The sequence below is a fragment of the Pieris napi genome, chromosome 16 (genome assembly GCF_905475465.1).
Source record: "Pieris napi chromosome 16, ilPieNapi1.2, whole genome shotgun sequence".
In the NCBI taxonomy this organism is placed as follows: Eukaryota; Metazoa; Arthropoda; class Insecta; order Lepidoptera; family Pieridae; genus Pieris; species Pieris napi.
In genome coordinates, this window is record NC_062249.1 from 6,585,970 (window position 1) to 6,604,955 (window position 18,986).

The 18,986-nt window shown below is 32.5% G+C and overlaps 2 protein-coding genes across 11 annotated transcripts in view; one reads left to right on the plus strand and one right to left on the minus strand.

Annotated features, from left to right (window-relative positions):
• Nucleotides 1–16,455, minus strand: part of LOC125057030 (dual specificity tyrosine-phosphorylation-regulated kinase 2) — a 123,394-nt gene extending 106,939 nt beyond the window's left edge. For 3 of the 4 annotated variants that reach the window (XM_047660448.1, XM_047660446.1, XM_047660447.1), the window contains exon 1: nt 15,376–16,455. In XM_047660448.1, coding sequence (XP_047516404.1) covers nt 15,376–16,158 — 783 coding nt within the window. In that variant the 5' untranslated portion in view covers nt 16,159–16,455. The remainder of the gene's footprint in view (nt 1–15,375) is intronic. The other variant, XM_047660449.1, reaches the window with a different exon arrangement.
• Nucleotides 16,456–17,928: 1,473 nt separating this feature from the next.
• LOC125057462 (transmembrane and coiled-coil domains protein 2-like) overlaps nt 17,929–18,986 on the plus strand; it is a 46,370-nt gene continuing 45,312 nt past the window's right edge. For all 7 annotated transcript variants that reach the window (XM_047661179.1, XM_047661181.1, XM_047661182.1 and 4 more), the window contains exon 1: nt 17,929–18,115. The gene's annotated coding sequence lies outside the window, so the exon portion shown is untranslated. The remainder of the gene's footprint in view (nt 18,116–18,986) is intronic.

Genomic DNA, 18,986 nt, shown 5'->3' on the forward strand with positions numbered 1-18,986 from the left:
TTTGACTTTTAAAATACTCGCTAACTGTAGTCAGAAAGCTTGATGTCATAAAGGAAATGCCACTCATAATAATTTGATTTTTTATATACCCGGGGGCAAACGGGCAGGAGGTTCATCTTACGTAAAGTAATACCGCCGCCTAAGGACACTCTGAGCCCAATGCGAGAGGGCTCCCGAGAGCATTGCCGGCCTCTTAAGAATTGAATATTTTAACGCAAACATATACTGTATATGTGAAAACATGGTAATAGTAAAGAATTATCTGTATGAACTAATATAAAACATTTATTCCCATTCCAAGTCTCACTAAAGTCATAGAATAATCGAAAACACATCAATACTCAATAAAGAAACTTGTTAAACTATTTGCTGAATCCATAATTGTATTTATCTAAGCGATATGTAATGGACGTCTGTGCATTAAACACGTGTTTGTACTGTCATAAATTTGTAATATCAAAACCTTGTTGGTTTATGTAGCTGTGATTTATGTTAGGCCATGAATTAAAACATAAGATATGTACAACAATAATGATGAGATTGTTAAAACATGATAGTTATGTTTATACTTTATAAAAGCCTTTTGCTTTATTTTTGCTTCACCGATTTTAATTAATTAGTTAATTCGACGATGTTTTGTCGTATTTTTTAGTTGATAGAACAGAGGCAAATGGGCAGGAGGCTCAGCTGATGTTAAGGAATACCTCTGCACATTCACATGGCCAGAAGGCTCGCGAGTGCGTATTATTAATACAAGTTATTATATACGTGAGCAGTGTTGGCCTAGTGGCTTCAGCGTGCGACTCTAATACCTGAGGTCGTAGGTTCGATCCCCGGCTGTGCACCAATGGACTTACTTTCTAGGTGCGCATTTAACATTTGCTCGAACGGTGAAGGAAAACATCGTGAGGAAACCGACATGTCTTAGATCCACAAAGACGACGGCGTGTGTCAGGCACTGGGGTCTGATCACCTACTTGCCTATTAGATTTAAAAATGACCATGAAACAGATTCAGAAATCTGAGGCCAAGACCTAAAGAGGTTGTAGCGCCATTGATTTATTTATTTTATTATATACGTATGTTAAAAGCCAGCATGTTATAATTAGCGAGCTGATTCTTACATCAAAATCCTATGATCACACAATATTAGTGAGACTTACGTGATATGACTCCTATACGTCAAAAACGTATACACTTAACTTACGCTTAACGCTTCTACACCGTTGAACGCCATTGCTTTATAAATTCAAAACTAAAATGAGTTAAAACAATAATTTATTTTCAGATCAACATCATATATTTCAATGTGAGACACACCTCCCAATATGACCGTTATAGAGATTAAACCTTCATCTACAATTAACATCTTCATGAAAACTAAGGCTTTGTGATTCATAGCACGTGACGGAAATACTTAAACAGAGGTCTTTGTCCTATAATGGCCTTTAATAGTGCGATATGTATTACAAACGACACTACGACATTTAAATTTTATATCTAGCTTTGGGTGCTTACACAAAATTGGCTTTGTGCGGAAACCGTTTGATCTGGAGTGTAATTTTTTTAATGTTTTCGTTATTACTGAAGGATGACTACTTGAAGTATAAAATTGCACGCCTCTGGCAGTGCTCTACTCTCGACATGTCAAAAAACCCAGTCTTTCGAAATTTGAATGACTTTTTTCTCACTAATATAACACTTACAGGATAATATGAGTGCACTAAATTCGAGTTAAATAATCTATCAAGCAAATATGGTATTTCTTTTCATTCATTTATTTTAATTTTTTTTTTTTTTTTTTTGTTTTAAAAAACTTGAGTTTTTGTTTTAGAATTTTTTTTTAAATGTGAATGACCGCTATGAGGTGTGCACTTTTGGATTTTCCAAACTATTTGTTTTATACATTTAAAACTTCTTAAAATTTAAAAAACTAATTTCTTAAACACAGCTTACTCGCTCATTAGCCGACCAGGCCACTCGAAAGTGAGCTTGCCACGTGCTATTATGTGTATTTTGTAGTAGGTACTTAACGTTAGACATTTTAAAGCCATTTATCATTTGATTAAAAACAATTTTCACTTTAATATTTAGTTGTAACCTAAATGTGAAATGTACCACGGCTCGCATTCGCAAGCGAAAGCAGATAATTTTACAGTAAGCACCGAATATTACTACTTTCTACGTGTTATTATGCTTTTTCCTCTCGCTAAATAGACATTGAGATCCATTCACAAGTGAACTATTAAAATTTAATTAGGCTTTTAAGGAAAGTATGTCTACACATTCACATTCAATACATATTTCCACACCTCAAGAGCTTTTAGAACAATTACAGTGTATTATTTTTTAAGTCGTGTAAGTTTTAACAAATTTATAATCATTTCGTTACCATGAATACGCTTTCTTTAGATTTCACCAAGACTAAAGAAGTTCCTGGGATAGTTGATAAAGTACCTACATACGGGAACTTTCGGGAAGGCCCAGTTGCAAGAGTGACCAGGGATGAAAAATGTCTCCGCCAAATGTCCCATTAGAGCATCATTGGACATACAATCCTGGCATCAGTTATTAGCAAGACTCCTTAGCGGGAATAGCCCATTTACAGTATCTTTGCGTGCAATCGATCCCGACTCTGACCTACTTACGCACTCGAAGCCTTACCTGCTTACTTTATTACATTTACTCCAATCTATTTACCAAATGGAAAACAGTTTTCCTGTTCCTCATATCGGAGGAAATTCGTATGTCTTTCTTTTTATGGTTTAGTTAACTTAATTTCTTGCAACTTATTTGAAAACTTTTTGTTTAAAGATCTGTACTAACACGTTTAATCTATAATATAAAATTGAATCGCTGAAAGTGTTGCTAAGCTCAAAGTCAAAACTCCAGAGCAACTGAACCAATTACGCTAATTATTTTTTTATAATATTCCTTGAAGTACGATGATGGTTCTTACGGGGAGAAAAATTTAAAAAAATGCCTGAAAAAGTCTAAAAAAAAACTTTTCTATATTCCCATACAAAAGATTTGTAATAATACTTAAAAGTCAATATGAACTTTGATTCCATACAATATAGTTTAAGTGTTAGTGGAGGGGTTCGGGGAAGGCGAAACAATTGAGTGACGTTAGTATCGTATAAATACATAATAATGTATTAATACGATGGTAACATTACCTGTTCGTTTTTACCAATATGTATATTGAGTAGTTTAGTGTACTTTTAAGTTCGGTGTCGATTTTTAATGCTTATATTATTTATGTTTAGATTGTCTAAAAAAACTGCTTTTAGCATTAAGACTGCCTATTTACATCCTTTGTCTTCATTTATTTATTTCCTGTTTTGTGTTATTGTTATGCAAATTAAGTGTTATTACAATTATAAATATAAAACTTTTATAAATTTAAAGTAAAATAATTTAAATTTAACTGATTTAATATATCGCATCAATAAAATTAAAATAAATTTACAGACCTAAATTTATGTTATCAGTGCAAATATCGCTATCTTACACCTCGATAACAAATGTGGGTCGCGAAATTTGAGATTGTTTGTCAAACATTGGTGTTTGTTTAGGCCAATCTTGGTGAGTGGACTTCGTTTGTTTTTTCTTTACAAATCAAATATCAAAGGTAAAATACCACAGTCAACTACGACTTGGGATCTTGAAGACACATTTAGACTGTTACAATCACTTTTAACTTACGTGCATCATAAAAAACAACAACAAAATAATCAAATCAAAATTAATTTATTTATGAAACTTATGAACGGCAATACTATCGCTTCCCAAATCAAGCGCATAGTGGTGGCAAGAAACTATCTAAACCTTTTAATATCTCAATCATAAATTTATTTAATAATCATTACTTCCTTGCAAACTTGGAAAATATAATATTCTAAATTTATACAAGTTATAAATTATCTCTGGGCAATACGGTAACAGTTTTTCACTTATAAGTTTAATCACAATTATTGTGTCACTGATAGTTTTCTAAGACCAACCAAAAGTACTGCACGCCTATACAAGTCAGACTTACGCAACTATTTTAAACTAAAATATAAATGCCAGTATAGAGGTGTATTGAGTTTACTACCCTTTGCAATTTCAAATTGATTCACATTTAATGCGGTTCATGTTGGTTGGTAACCGTGTGAATTGGTTCAACAATATTTAATTTTAATACTTTATTGCTTAAGACATTTCGCAATTGGAGCACGGCCAAACGACTCCCTAGTGCATAGGTGCGATTTATTATAAGGTTACAAATAATATTTAATATATTGCATTATCCGATATAATGGGTCCTTCAAGAAAAGAGGGTAACAATTTTTAAAAGGCCGGCAACGTACTCGCGGACCCTCTGGCATAGTGTCCATGGGCGGCGGTATCACTTAACTTCAGATAAGCCTCCTGTCCGCGGCCCCTTGCACTCTATTCTATAAAAAATCATTTTACTCAAAAAATTACATCAAAATCGGTCCAGCCGTTTCAGAGTTTAATTACAAACACACGCACGGAAGATTTATAATGTATACATATATATTATCAGTAGCCATATGTATAGATTTCAAAATAAACGCCTATTTGAGTGTCAGATTTTAATACAAATAGCAAGAACGTTATAAAAAACAACCGTTAAGATAAACCCAATATTTATAATGCTATTGACATTTACTAGTCATCAAACAATCTACAAACACAGTACAGTTCCTAAATCCCGACCTCCCACAGCCCCGAAAGTGGGTTAATGCCAAGCCCACACGAGCTGTGATTGACAGACTTTCAATTGTCGTGTTTAGACGTACTTAGAATCACTTTTTATGATAGGCGATTGACCGCGATAAGTAAGAGAAGAATAATGACTATGATATGCGTCAATTTGACCTCTTTTTAGCTGAAGTAGAAAACCAGCAAGATTTTTTGTGATCATATTGGCCTAGTAGTTAAAGGACTTTCAACGCTGAATTGCGTTTACAGCTGTACCCTAATGTATTTTTATTTGTTATCCTATTAACGTAGACGTTATACGTACATAAAAAAATAAGGAATATACAGAAATATGAAGATAAGACGGAGGATGTATTTGTTTATTAAGTCAAATCAAATCATATCATAATTATTTATTAATTTAGGTAACACAATGTACACTTATGTACGTCAATAAGAAACTATACACTAAATGCTTCTAATTTTACATTTACTGCCAGTTCTCAAGCGATTCCGTTGCAAAAGTTGGTAAATGATTCAGCGAAATAGAAGCATAAGAATTTCTAAAGGATTATTAGCAAATACATTTGTTTTGTATAGATTTAAGTTTGATAACGATGTAGGCTGTAATGACTTAGTAATGATTCAATACACAATATCAAATATCGAGGTTTTGAGTACAGAGCGCGAAAATTAGGTCACTTTGTATTAGAAAATATAATTTGTGTTATTGTTTATTTGAGCACACGCCTATACCTTTTAGTAACTCATCATGCGACTTTTTAAATTAGAATAATTCGTGCGTTTTGCCCAAAGGCTCGTCTTCTGGATTCAATTGCGCTTCGATATTGGTTTCAACATTTACCGAGCGGTATTCTTTTATTATTTCAATATAAAACATTTACAGAAAATATTAGAAGGTTTGCCCTCCATCTGATCGTCAACGGTTAAATTTCACGATAACACTTTTAAACAGGGCTATTGACAATGCAAAGTTAGTGAGAAACCATCAACTTTTCGTGCATTGTACAATATTATCACAATTCAAGAAAATTCAAGGTACTACTAAATAAAATTGCTTGTTTGAGATGAAAATGCGCTCATGAACCCATTAATAATTAGTTGATATGTTGTATAGCGGATTTTGAGATTTTTAAGTATTACGCCTTTATGTCAAATCCAATACTTTTATGACTTACGAAGGTCTTACCGTTCAGTCTCAATCTGAGAGTACAAAAGTACAAGTTAGATTTATAAATTCAAAGTAAAGTGAAATATTTCTTCAGTTGATTCACAGTTTGAAAGGGCTTTATCAAACAAATAAACAAAGTCATCAATTCCACTTCATTTTATTAGAACGTTGAATTGTAAATACGAGCCAATCGCGACTTTTATTTGCATAAAACTTCTGCGGAGTGAGTTCATTGAAAACAAATATTGGTTTCTATCAAGTTTTCATTGTTTTTCAGTTTCCCGATACTACAACCGCTTCAAAAGCTTAACTCTTAATTCGGATCTGTTTTCACAAAATCCATTAAATTTGTATGATAATATTTCTCAAGTCATCATCATCATCAATGGCTATACAGCCCCTCGTGAGGCATAGCCTCCTCAAGTATACTTCGCCATCGCAATCTATCTCGTGCTCCTTCCAACTTCGAACACCTATTGTTTCGAGGTCCTTGACAACTCCAAGTCTTGCAACCAGGTTGTGAGTGCAGTAAGGACGTTGGGGGTTCCGTCGTCCGCCAATCGCACATGTCCCAACAACTTGAACCTGGCATTTCTGAATTGGACGATATTGGCGTCGTCAAGGATGTTATAAAGTTAATATTTCTCTCAAGTATAGTTGTAAATAGAAGTTTTTTTGACGAGTGACTAATAGCGAAATAAGGGCCTAACCCTTAATTTATCCTATTAAGGACGTCCTTCAAAAATGTGATAAAAAATATTCTCAATATAAGTAGAAATGTTCTACCAAATGCCACCTAATACGCAATCAACAGCACCTCACATGACCCACATAATTATGTCCTTCAGTAACGGAATCGATTTTAACAAATGTACACCGTTATTTTAATGTTAAACGGTCGACCACCTCGTGAACTTTTGTAACCCCGAAAAGTTTCAAATGCTTCAAAACTTTCCGATAACGAAAATACGTGTAAGTCTGACAATCTAGACAGATTAATTTAAGTTTTATGCTAAACGAGTAGTTCTATGAATGGTTTGATTTTGGGAACAATTTTTAACTATCAATGCATTTTAGCTTGTTTAAATACTAATCTAATACTGGAATATTATCCACAGTTAGACGAACGCACCATAGACACAACACTATCATTAGGTTAGGTCTTATAGCAAAATTTTTTTCCTCGTATTTGAATTCGAGATGCTTGTGAGAACGAATTATACCAGTTTTCTATAAAAAATCAATGATAAAAATAATGAAGCGATAATTCCATACTCAATTACCCTTAGCATAATTCTAAAACCTTTAATTAGCCTCATAGCTCGTTACACTAATTGGGTATGGGGCCATCGATCACATCGACCCAATTACACAGAATAGCTCAAGCTCCCAATCTGCTTTTAGACTACCTAGATACAACTGGCTAGAAATACCACAAGATTATCCGCGAATAGAGATTGAATGGCATGAAAAAGACTTCAAAATAAAGCAGTCAGTATATTTTTGTACCGTAATAATTATCATTTTGATTATATATATATTTTTCCGAGAACCGAAGTATATAAGTGAAAAACTATTTGACTAGTATAGTGTGTTGCAGAATTAAATTTTTATACACGCATTTTTATTAACAGAGCAAACATTTTCTAAATTAATTTGAGATATTTTTGAAAAATAATTTCAAGTAGTAAATTATGCGAACAAATAGTTTAAACAGTTTTGCAGGTGCAGGTGGTTCGGCATCCCATGGAATAAAGTCACAGCAAAGCAATACATACATATGTATAATTAAGATGTGTTAGGAAAGAGGTGTATAAGTAAATTTAAAAAAGTAGTAAATTACTTAAGGTAAAACACACATATTCTATATCTAGAACGGTAAATATTAAACATATACCGACACCCGTTGTTAACAATGAGATCTTCGCGAAAACTATAAATAAATAATTCGGGTATATATAAAATATTTGTTCCGCGTCATTGGTCAGTTTTGCGTAAGATAGCGAAAATCGATAACGAGCGTCCCGTCGCTATGACCCAAATTATCCCACTCCACTTGAAGATATCACGGAGGGCCAATCGACTTTTTCTGAACAATATTAATTACTTTTAAAAAAGATCTATCTCGATTTTTTTATAAGACAAAAACTTAGGTAATTTTCTATTAATTACTATCTAGAGTCGTACACTTTTTCACAAATATTGCTTTGCGGTTTGTTCTCATTGATAGAAAAAAACTTCTTTATTAATATTACGGATTAATAAAGAAGTTTTTTCCATATGTTAATGCTGTATAAATTCACATTTATATCCACTTCACCAAAGGCAACTACAGATCAGACATGGCTCCTTAAACTGTGATTATCTTATCTTTATGGATATTTTCTATCCGCGATGCAAGGCTGTGACACGTTACCACAGGACTGTAATAGGACTATAGTCCTAGCACCAGTTTCTCACTCTTGTAGTTCTTAGTTATATTTATTAATTTTAAGATTTCATTGTTTGTACTGTCATTATCATTAATATTACATATTCGTTTTTTTGTATTATAAATTGGATTTCGCACTCTTGGACTTTACAATTTTTTTTTTAATAAAGGTTGTATAAAGGTTGTCTGAAACAGATCGCTAAGATAGCCCGTTGCATCAATTTTAAACTTTATTGATAAATGATAAATGATTTATTTCTGTAAGTAGGTTTTTACAAACACTTTTACACGTCAAACATATTTTTTTTTTAAACTAGATGAGATCGACGTTTCCTATCTGACTACTCTGATAATATTATTATTTAATCTTATGAAAAAAGTCTTAATAAATACATATATAAAACACTTGATATGATATACCAAATGTGATAAATAAAACGCGCCATCTTTCTTTTTCATTCTGGAAGGATTGTTTTTTTATTAATTATTTAAAAATGGAACAGTCAAAGATACTGGAAACTTGATTATAATTACAAGTGTAGTTACTATAAAGTTATCATTATTTTACATTAAAAATTTTAAGAAACAACTGATTAAGAGAACTTCCTAAAAGGACAGACAATGTCGTAAGATATCTAAATATTGCGCGACCAGGTCGAAAGATCATTGTGAAGATAACATTTTTACCATTTTATTGTATGAGTTAATGCATTTTATCTTGCACACATGTTATTCTTGGAAATTATACAGAGCTTCTTGTTGTGTAGGCATCAAAACCTTCTAAATTTAACATTTGTATATTATAAAATGACTTATTTAAAAAAAAAAAATTTATTTAAATGGGGTTCTGTTTTTATATTACGTTTAAATCTTCTACCCGAAATTTGATGTAGTTTTCACATTTCGTTTGTAGCAGGTAAAGTATAACATATTATATAATAAAGAAGTTAAATATGTATTAAACAAAAATATGTAAATAAGAAGACTAATACATCAAATTAAAATGAACCATGAAATAATATATCCAGTCATAAATATTTTAAGAAACGTTAATCAAACTTAAATATAGTTTCAAGAGCTTCTGAAAGAAATTTGACATACCTAGAGTTACGTTATATTACGTTATTATAATATGGAGCTATCGAAGTATGATTTTCATTCCTTCTCGTTTACATCACCAATATACGATAAAACTGTAAATTCTATACAAATTCAATCGCTCCAAATACATTCACTGTACAATCTGCACTAGGTCATTTAATATTCATATTATATCACGTGCATAAAATTTACGCGAATATAGGTCAAAATACCGAACAATACGTATGAAATTTCCATAAAAGAATTTTAATTTGCGATTAAAATTCTGGCGCACGCAATTTAACAGTTTCATCATGCAAGTTTGGATATTTCAGGTTAAACTGAATACATAATATGCTATGTAGTATTTTCAAGTCTATTATATTTTTAAAGGGATTTGAACATGTTTACAACAAGTTTTTTTTATACTGTGTCATACTGGGGCACCGTATATATACTTTTTACAATGCACTTTAAAGAATTTAAAAAAAAAATCACAGATTTTCGATTGTCAAAGCTAGTCATTGAGCAAATGTACAATTCATTCAATAACAAGAACTTGTACATACTTATTGTGTTAGATTTTATAAAACACAAAATATATGGGAAACCCATATTTTGTTATCGCTTAACAGGAAGGAAGCGTTATGATGGAAAAAAAAAATGTGCGTGTACTAGTGTACACACGTTAGAAGTGAAACTTCTTTATGACCTTATTTTTCGAAAAATGATCTACTATATGCAACTTTACAGAAATTGGTTAAATAAAGTTAAATTAGATAAAGTTTAACAAAAGGCTTTTAATATCACAGACTTGAATACAAATAATACAATTATTTCATTTTAGCTTATTACCACTAAGATTATTACAGAATTTCATAAATTGTAATTTGTAATAGAATTTTTAGTATCATTGTTATCGTTATTATACATTTTTGTTATTAATGGTTTAGAATCTCTTTGAATCAACCCTGGTAGGGACAAGAAAAAGACGCGCGTAACGGTCAAATGTGACGCGTAACCGAAACATGTGACGCGTGACGAAAAAATGTTACACAAATTTTTTTTCCAACCCCGATAAAGAAGTTTCACTTCAAAAACTAATAATAAAAGAAACTTCACAAAATTATTTGACACAAATAGAAAACTAATTACACTGATAAGAAATTAGTTTAGTTCAACAACCTGTTATCTTATTCAAAAGTAAGTCACATTATATAAAGCTAAAGTTTGCGAAACTGTTATTTAGCAAATCCATAAACAAAGATTTGTTTAAGGCGTTATCAAACACGTCACAGTTACCATGGCAAACAGAAAATTGATGTAGTGTTATAGTCTGTGCACTCTTACTCACTTACCTAAAAATCACAATATTATATTCTTAATAAAATAGTTTTTTGTACGTCTACCATGATTTTTTAAGAGTTTTGGACATGCGTGGACATAACTTTTTTTTATAGATCAGGGGGCAAACGACGCGGAAAAAATGCAGTCCCATGGACACCATTCTAGTCCGGCCTTTAAGGGAGGAATATGCTCTTTAAACAATTGAAGGTCGTATCTCCTAAGGAAGACACCCAGCGGAGGTCAATTCCACAGTTCGCTAGTTCGCAAAAGAAAATGTCTTGTGGTCTTGTCGTGGAAGACTACCAGATTTTGAGTTAATAATTTTCAAACTTTCAAAATTGTATTCGATTCGAACGGTTCGTATTTTTTTCCAATTTCTGCCAAATATCGTTGTAGGGAAATTGCATTTTTGAGCTATCACTAAGAACTTTCATATAAAGCATTGTCTATATATATATAAAATTATTAATGGTAGAAAATATTATATACGTACCTTATAAAAATTCCTTACTAACTGTACGTAAAATATCAATTATATGTAATTCTTCATATTAATTTCACTCTAGTAAATAAAACCTTTATAGAAGTAGTTGCGGTATATTTTTAATGTTGGGATGTTTAATGAGGCCTTAAGTAAATACAGGAAAATATCCCATTAGTGCATAATTATTGTCGATAGTCGAGTTTGAACGATTGTTTCCGCGGTGGTAATGAGTGCTTTTATGTCATTTAAACGAGGTTTATCAAATGCCAGAAGGGAAATTCTTCGGAATAACTTTAATATAATTCTACGACCTAAACAATTTCCTATACATTATACCTTGATTTTATTTTAAAGATCGCTGACTTTTTAGTATTTTTTTTTCATTCATGTTGCCTCTAATTTGCTGCCAGACAGGGTTCTGCCAAGAAACCGATTATATGTGTACTAGCACACCCGACAGATGCTGTCATGTGTGTACTGTATACACATGTTCTACATGTTCATGTTCAACAATTAATAATCAAAACTATTAAAAAACATCTAATTGTAAACCTAACCATTCTGGAATCCGCTTGAACACACAAAAATTTTATCACTATCAGCCCAGCCGTTTAGGAGTTTAATTACAAACATATGCACAGAAAATTTACATATATATATAACGGTTCTTCATACCGGATCTTAACATAAAATTCGACTGCTTTCGCTATACGATGATTTGCAAAAACGTTTTCCATATAGTCGAATAAATCGTTTTTTTACAGCTAAAAATTCTATCATTTTTTAGTTTAAAATATTCTATTGGAAATCTAAAACAATGTAAGAAATACTTTAACAATGATTATTGTTACTACTCGTATTTTCTCTCGGTTTCAGCGCGATACAAATACGGGTTTTTTTTATTAAGTTTATACCAAATTGTAGCATTTTTTCTAATGGAACATAGGGCAAACAAGGAGGCAGGTCAAGAATCAAATGCTACCAGTAGCCATCCACAACCACCACCACCCACCCTATTGCAAGTGTCTGTGGGATCCAGGAGGCTTGTAAGAGCGATTTAATTAATATTATAAAGCTAAAGGGTTTGTTAGTTAAACGCATTTATTTATAATATTAAAAACACCTTTTTGATAACCCATTTAACGAAGTCTATGTAAATAAAACGTTTGAACCATATTGAATGTCTGCTTTACTGCAGTGGAAACGAGTAACCCACATATAAAAAAAGACGACTTTTTGTCAAAAATATTTTTCAGAGCAGGTACCGAGAAATCTGGATCATAGTAAAGAAACCCGAAACGTCCCAAACCGGCTGCAACAAAAGATTTTTTATCTCTCTCATTCAAAGTGAACAGAAATGAGACAGGTACATTTACCAGCTTGCAAACATGTGTTAGCCAGTTTTTGTGTCAGCAGGTCATTTTAAAAGTACAGTTTTGAAGTTTAATCGAGAATTGATTCTGCAAACGAAAAATTCAGCCCGTAGTTTTGTTGAACATATTATGTGATATTATAATATGCAGTATACCTACTGCACGCCACCTTTATACCTGACTGTTCTTCGATGTCAGAATTGTTGAAGACTTAAACTAAATCTTTATTATACACTTTGTGGAATTAGTCCCTACAAATGTCCCACAAAAAAATATGGTCCAATTTTAGCGTGAGAAAAAATCCGTTTAATTATCGGTTACTAAGAGAAACTAAAATCCACTTTATAGTAGAGTAGGATAAAATTGCAGAGTTATTACTGAATATATCCTATCTAAAATAAAAATAAACTTTATATTAAAATTATATACTTTCGATTCGTAATTTTCTAAGTTGCTCCATCATATAAATCTACCTAGGTCTAGATAAACTCAGTTAAAATTACAAAACCTTTTAAACGCATGCACAATGCACCGGGCCGCAAAACCGCCGCGTTGGTTTAAATCCGCTATTGAATAAACTTCAAAAGATCCGTTTAACTCGGATTTATTTAAACCCTTTGATGTGCTTCTATGGACCATTGAGCCTGTGTGATTCTAATGGAATTGTCGTTAGAATACTGTCTTTTACGCAAATATCAAACATTTTAAAGTAAAAATTATACTAAATTCTAAAACTATTTCTAATTAAATACGCCTTACCATCACATATACAACATTATAAATTTAAAAAATTACATTAACTTTCCTATAATATGTCTATAGTACGAATAAAACCTGTATCGTTTAGACCTAAACAGATCTTTAAATCTATGTATAAATGAAAATACATAGAAGCCATATTTCTAAGTAATTTGCATTTTACTTTGTCAAACACCGCTTTAAGTATTAAATAGACCACAGACGTTATAAAGAAGTCAAGTTTCTCAAGCAGCCTGAACAGTAACCGGTTTAAAAAGAAACTACCGCTACTTACCGTCGCCGAAGAAATGTACTAAACATTAAATTATCACAAGGGAATAAAGCGGTTACATACAGGTAAAACGGCTTAGTTTACTGTAGCAATATTAATGTAATGACGCCTTTACTGTCATTAATTATTCAATAAATAATTAAAGATAATTCTAACTCCATATATTTTATTCCAAACAAAGTTCACATCCACCGTGAACTTCGCTTTGCCTTAATTTGTTGTTTTTCCTTAGTCTTTTTAGTTTTTACCAACATATGGAACATTTTGCTATACTACCCTAAAGAAAATGTTCGCTTTTCCGAAATAAAAACCTTAGTGCATAGCAACTATTTTAAATTTTTAAAATTTTTCACTTCATAAAAACCTTGCTGAGTTCATTCCATCAAATACATTACTCGAATTGATCCAGCCGTCTTCGAGTTTTGCGCTTAGCAACATAATTTTGTGTCATACCAATATTTTTCGTTAATAATAGATAAACACAAGTAATAAAAGACAAAGAAACTATAGACAAAGTAATTTTGTTTTAATAATTTGTGTCGACCTTATTAAACGAGTGTCGATTGACGTATGGAAAAAAATTATGATTATCTTATCGAGTTGCATTATCAGATGATATCCAAGTAGGGCTCACTTGTGTAAACAAAGTTATTATTTAACAAATTAATTTTAAAAGTGTATGACTATAAAACTCAACATATTTTTTCTGACTATTGCAAAGCTTATTGACGACTATTGCTAAAAACAAAATTAACACCCACTCGACTAAATTTGACACTTGATATGAATATTGGTCTGATCGATCCGTTTTCGCAGAGCTATACCAATAAAATTTAAATTTAAAGTTATTGCATGTGTATAATAAACAACTGCGGAAGAAATTCTGGACATCCCCTAAAGTAAAACGAGGGTTCATACAACCTCTCTCGGTAGACAAATCACTGTTACTATATGGACGATTCTAGTTCATTAACACTTATATAACGCGCGAATTGAATGTCGCGGTGAACTTAATTTAAATATTTTTATTAAGCCTTTCATTCCCTTGATTCAATTAATAAAATGTCTCACCGATACCTGCACCACGTAAGTTCTTAAATTTATTCATAATTCAACGGTCAAGTAAACCAATTTTAAAGTTATAGGTCAAAACTTTTTGCTAGTGAGCGGTTGAATGTTCACGTGCATATATATGCAATCACGACATTGGCTCCAATTTCTAACAAACCTTCAACGTTGACGTAAATAAAACTCCTATATCGCGTGTCGGCTTTAATTTAAAATAGAACCCGCAGTTAACGCTCAAGATTTACATTTAACATCGTCGATTATGGGGATTTAAAACTATCTAACATCATTTAGTATAAACAATATTAAATAAAGATCTAGTCTTAAGTCTAGGCTCAGAAAATTAATTAAAACCTAGAATTTCGTGAATATTAATTGCCTTGGATTAGTAGGTATTCACAATTTCTGGCTTTTATTAGCTTTTATAACTGTCCAAGCATTCATTTAAGCTATGTAGATTTATAGAAAGAACTCGGGGTGTGGTCAGCTGATCCGAACGCAGATGTTAAAAACAAACGCTTATCGATTTCCTGGAGCCAAATAGCCCCAGGTCACGAACAATTGATCAAAACAAGTAATTTTAAACTGTTGTCGGGTAAAGTAATGGGATTTAGTGATGTATTTATTTGTTTACTAGTAAAATAAAATAAGTCTAACCTTAATTCCGGAGCGTCCCTGTTGCTTCAGCAGCACATTTTCGGGCTTCATATCGCAGTGTATAATTCGGTTTTTGTTCAACGCGTGCAAACATTGTAACAGGCTGTGTGAAAACTTGCGGACGAGTTGCAAAGAGAAACCCTGGAACTTATTCTTCTTTATCAACTCGTACAGGTTTATGGATAGCAATTCAAACGTTATACATGTGTGATTTCTAAACGTAAACGAATCGAACATGTGTATCACATTCATCGTGTTATCTTTGTCTTGTTCCCTGAGGTGCTCCAATATACGAATCTCCTCTTGAGCCTGCCTGTGGAAACGTTTCTCATTCCTGACCATTTTCAGTGCAACGTTCTCTCGCTTCTTGTGGTCGTACGCCTTTACTACTTGGCCAAAACTACCCTTACCGATCACTTTCAATACCTCATAGCGATACGCGATGTGGTCATGTGGTATGTGGATGTAGGAGCCTTGCTCATTGTCGTACTGGCAGTTATTAGGAAAGCCGACCAAGCCAGGTCGTTTCTTTGCGTTCGCGCCTATAAAGTACACTTGGGGGTAATCGAATATCTCTCTATGTTCGTAGGGGGTAAGTTTGTTCATGTAGAGCTTCATGACCTGCTCGGGACTTGCAGCAGCGGCCGGTGGGCGCTTGTCGGGCGGCTGCGCGTTGGTCGCGGGTGGAGCGGGCGGCCCGGGCTCCAGCGGCGGCAGCGCCCCATCCCGGAGCAACGCACGCCCGAACGCGTGCGCGCTCCCTAAAGGCATATCGCCGGTCATGGCCGAGCGGCCACCGCCACCTCCACGCACTTCGGTCGCCGTGGCCGTACCGACCCACGCTCGCTCGAACACAGCACTGCACCTCACTGCACTTGCACTATTAGACGGCGCCACCCTGAACCACTACAACACATTTCACAAACGATAGGAGCGAGAACGACGCTTCCACTCACGGCACATTCCGTCTCGGGCACTGCGAAGGAGCCGTCAGTGATGATACCGTGCAACGCGAATGTGATACGCAAACAAAGACCCCCTTCCTTGCGTGTCGGCCCGACGACAGAACCAGAGAGAAAATAGAAACTGGTCCCACAAAGTCATTGAACCGTTCGACTGCGCAGAGAGGCGCGGAGTACATGAGTGCGAGCGAGAGAGGTGTTGCCATTACTGACAACCGTGTCTACTATCACAGATGGCGTTAAACTAAAAATACTTAATTGTTGTGGAACTCCTAATAAAATATTATTTAAGTAAAATGTGAAGCGTAATGCATTTTTATCAATAATATATGTATTATTATTTTTATGGAAATAGTGAACAATCTTATTTTGTTCCTAATTTTTGTTCTTATATGAAATTATACATCAATAACAAATACCTGTACCAAATCCACGAGCATGCATGGTGAATGGCGAATGTCTATGAAAAGAGAGAGGTTTGTCATATTCGGGAAAATTAAAAGTAATATATGCGCCAAATTTGTATTTTTAAGCATGTAACATGCAAGTTTAAGAACTTATAAATAAATAAAAGAAGTACAGTAAGTCTTAAACAAAATTAATATAATATATAAGACGATATTTATCAGAATATAAAATTATGTTTGGTACAGGCTAACAAATTATTTTAAATTGGTTTTAATTATTGTCATAAGGTCTATGTAATCGCTAGTGATTTCATAGAATAAATATTTTCTTATTCAATAATCATCCTTGTTAGATTTCTGAAGTTATACTTGTTTAGGCGCGTTACGAAAAATTGTTGAGAGTGAAATTTTACGATGCGCGCGCACCGTGACACACAATTAACAGAATGAAGTTGCCTACGGAAGATGCTACGGCATTGGACATAATTTAAAAACAACATTCGAATAATAATAGAATTTAGGTTACACTTAATGTAAGAGAATCATAATAAATATTTATTTATTTAATTTTTCAAATGTAAACTAAACTTTATTGACTATAATGACTCCTTTTCCAGTCTTTGATTATTTAATTGTGATTAATTATTTGCATGCAATCAAAGACTATTTTTAATAATGCCAAAGAAGTATAACTTCAGCTTACGCGCGTCCATAAGTACACGCACCCTTTTTTTTATCTTGTACCTACAATGTATGGGGATACAATAAATATATTTTGTCTTGTGCAAAATTTTACAAAGCAAACAATTTTATATCGTTTGCAAAAAATCAACATTTTTATTTTCTCAATGCTTTCATAATCAAGATTTGCTTATTTTTTGAATGACCTCATAAACTTTAGGTACTTTTATCTTTTTAACCTTTAAATATTCATATATGTTTACAAAATTACATTTACATAAATATCATTGATGATTTAACGTTTGTGTCTATTTACAGAATTAATTATTATGAAAAATTGCAATATAAGTACAAACATTTTATAAAAAAGAAACATTAATTAGAATTATTCAATAATCGTTTTGTTTTAGAATACTACTTTTAGGTGTTCCCTCAAATTTTCACTCTATAGTCTATGAAATATTCTCAGCCGTGCCATCTAGCGTCAGATGTTAAATAATAAACTGTGCATCTTCCATCCAATCCAGACGTCTTTTTCCACTTAGTATTTCTGTCATTTAACATTATACATATTTTATGTACAATTGCAGTTATGTGGTAATTTTAAATTTATTTTCTCGATAAAACATGATCTTATCGTATAACATTACAGTGTGTGTGTCTTAATATCAAATTGCTGCCTAAACAGATGTAAGTAAAATCTTTTCTTTTCATGTAACGTCTTACAAAGTGGTTTCTTTTTTTATCTCATAAAGTATCCCTTTTTGTAGCATGCTGACTAATACGTCTTGTATTCGTACGAGTGGAGGTCATAATCACGGTAGATTTATATAAAAAATCATAGAAGTTAAATTTAATATCCCAATCGGTACTTAAAAATAATAGTTTTATTGAGCTTTAATTATAGCTATTAAACCTAGAATCAGTCATTGTGACGGATATAGGCAGTATCTTTCAATGACAGGATACTGGTACGGAACTAAGAATTAATTACGAGTCTTCAGCTATCTGATTTATATTAGATGTCATTTGACTTGCTTGGAAACCAGCCAGTAGCTATGTTTATATTTTATAAGTAACTTATACATAAGTAACAATTCCATAGTATAGTATGTAGCCTCTTAAACTTTGTTATTATTACTGATATAGATGATTCATGTACCCTATGTAGTAATAAAATGAAGCTGTATTAGTCATTACAGTAACAGTAATAGTTTAAGGAAACAGTGCTTTATGTAAAACAATTAAAACAAGTGTGTTTTTAGAATTCATCTGTTTGTGTAGTTAAGTATGTATTTGATTTTTGATGAAACAATATACCATATAAACATCTTAGTATTAATATCATTAAATTGTTATTAATTCAATTAAACTTTTGTCTGTATTGCTTTGGTCACTGATTTTTTATTTGAATAATGGAAAATCATATAAAATATTTATTTTATATTATAGGAATCTGAATGATTAATTTTGACACATCTTCCTAAGTCTTCAAACAAACTACATATGTAAAACATGTTTAAATAAAACATTTATTTGATTAAAGTAGTTGTAGAATAAT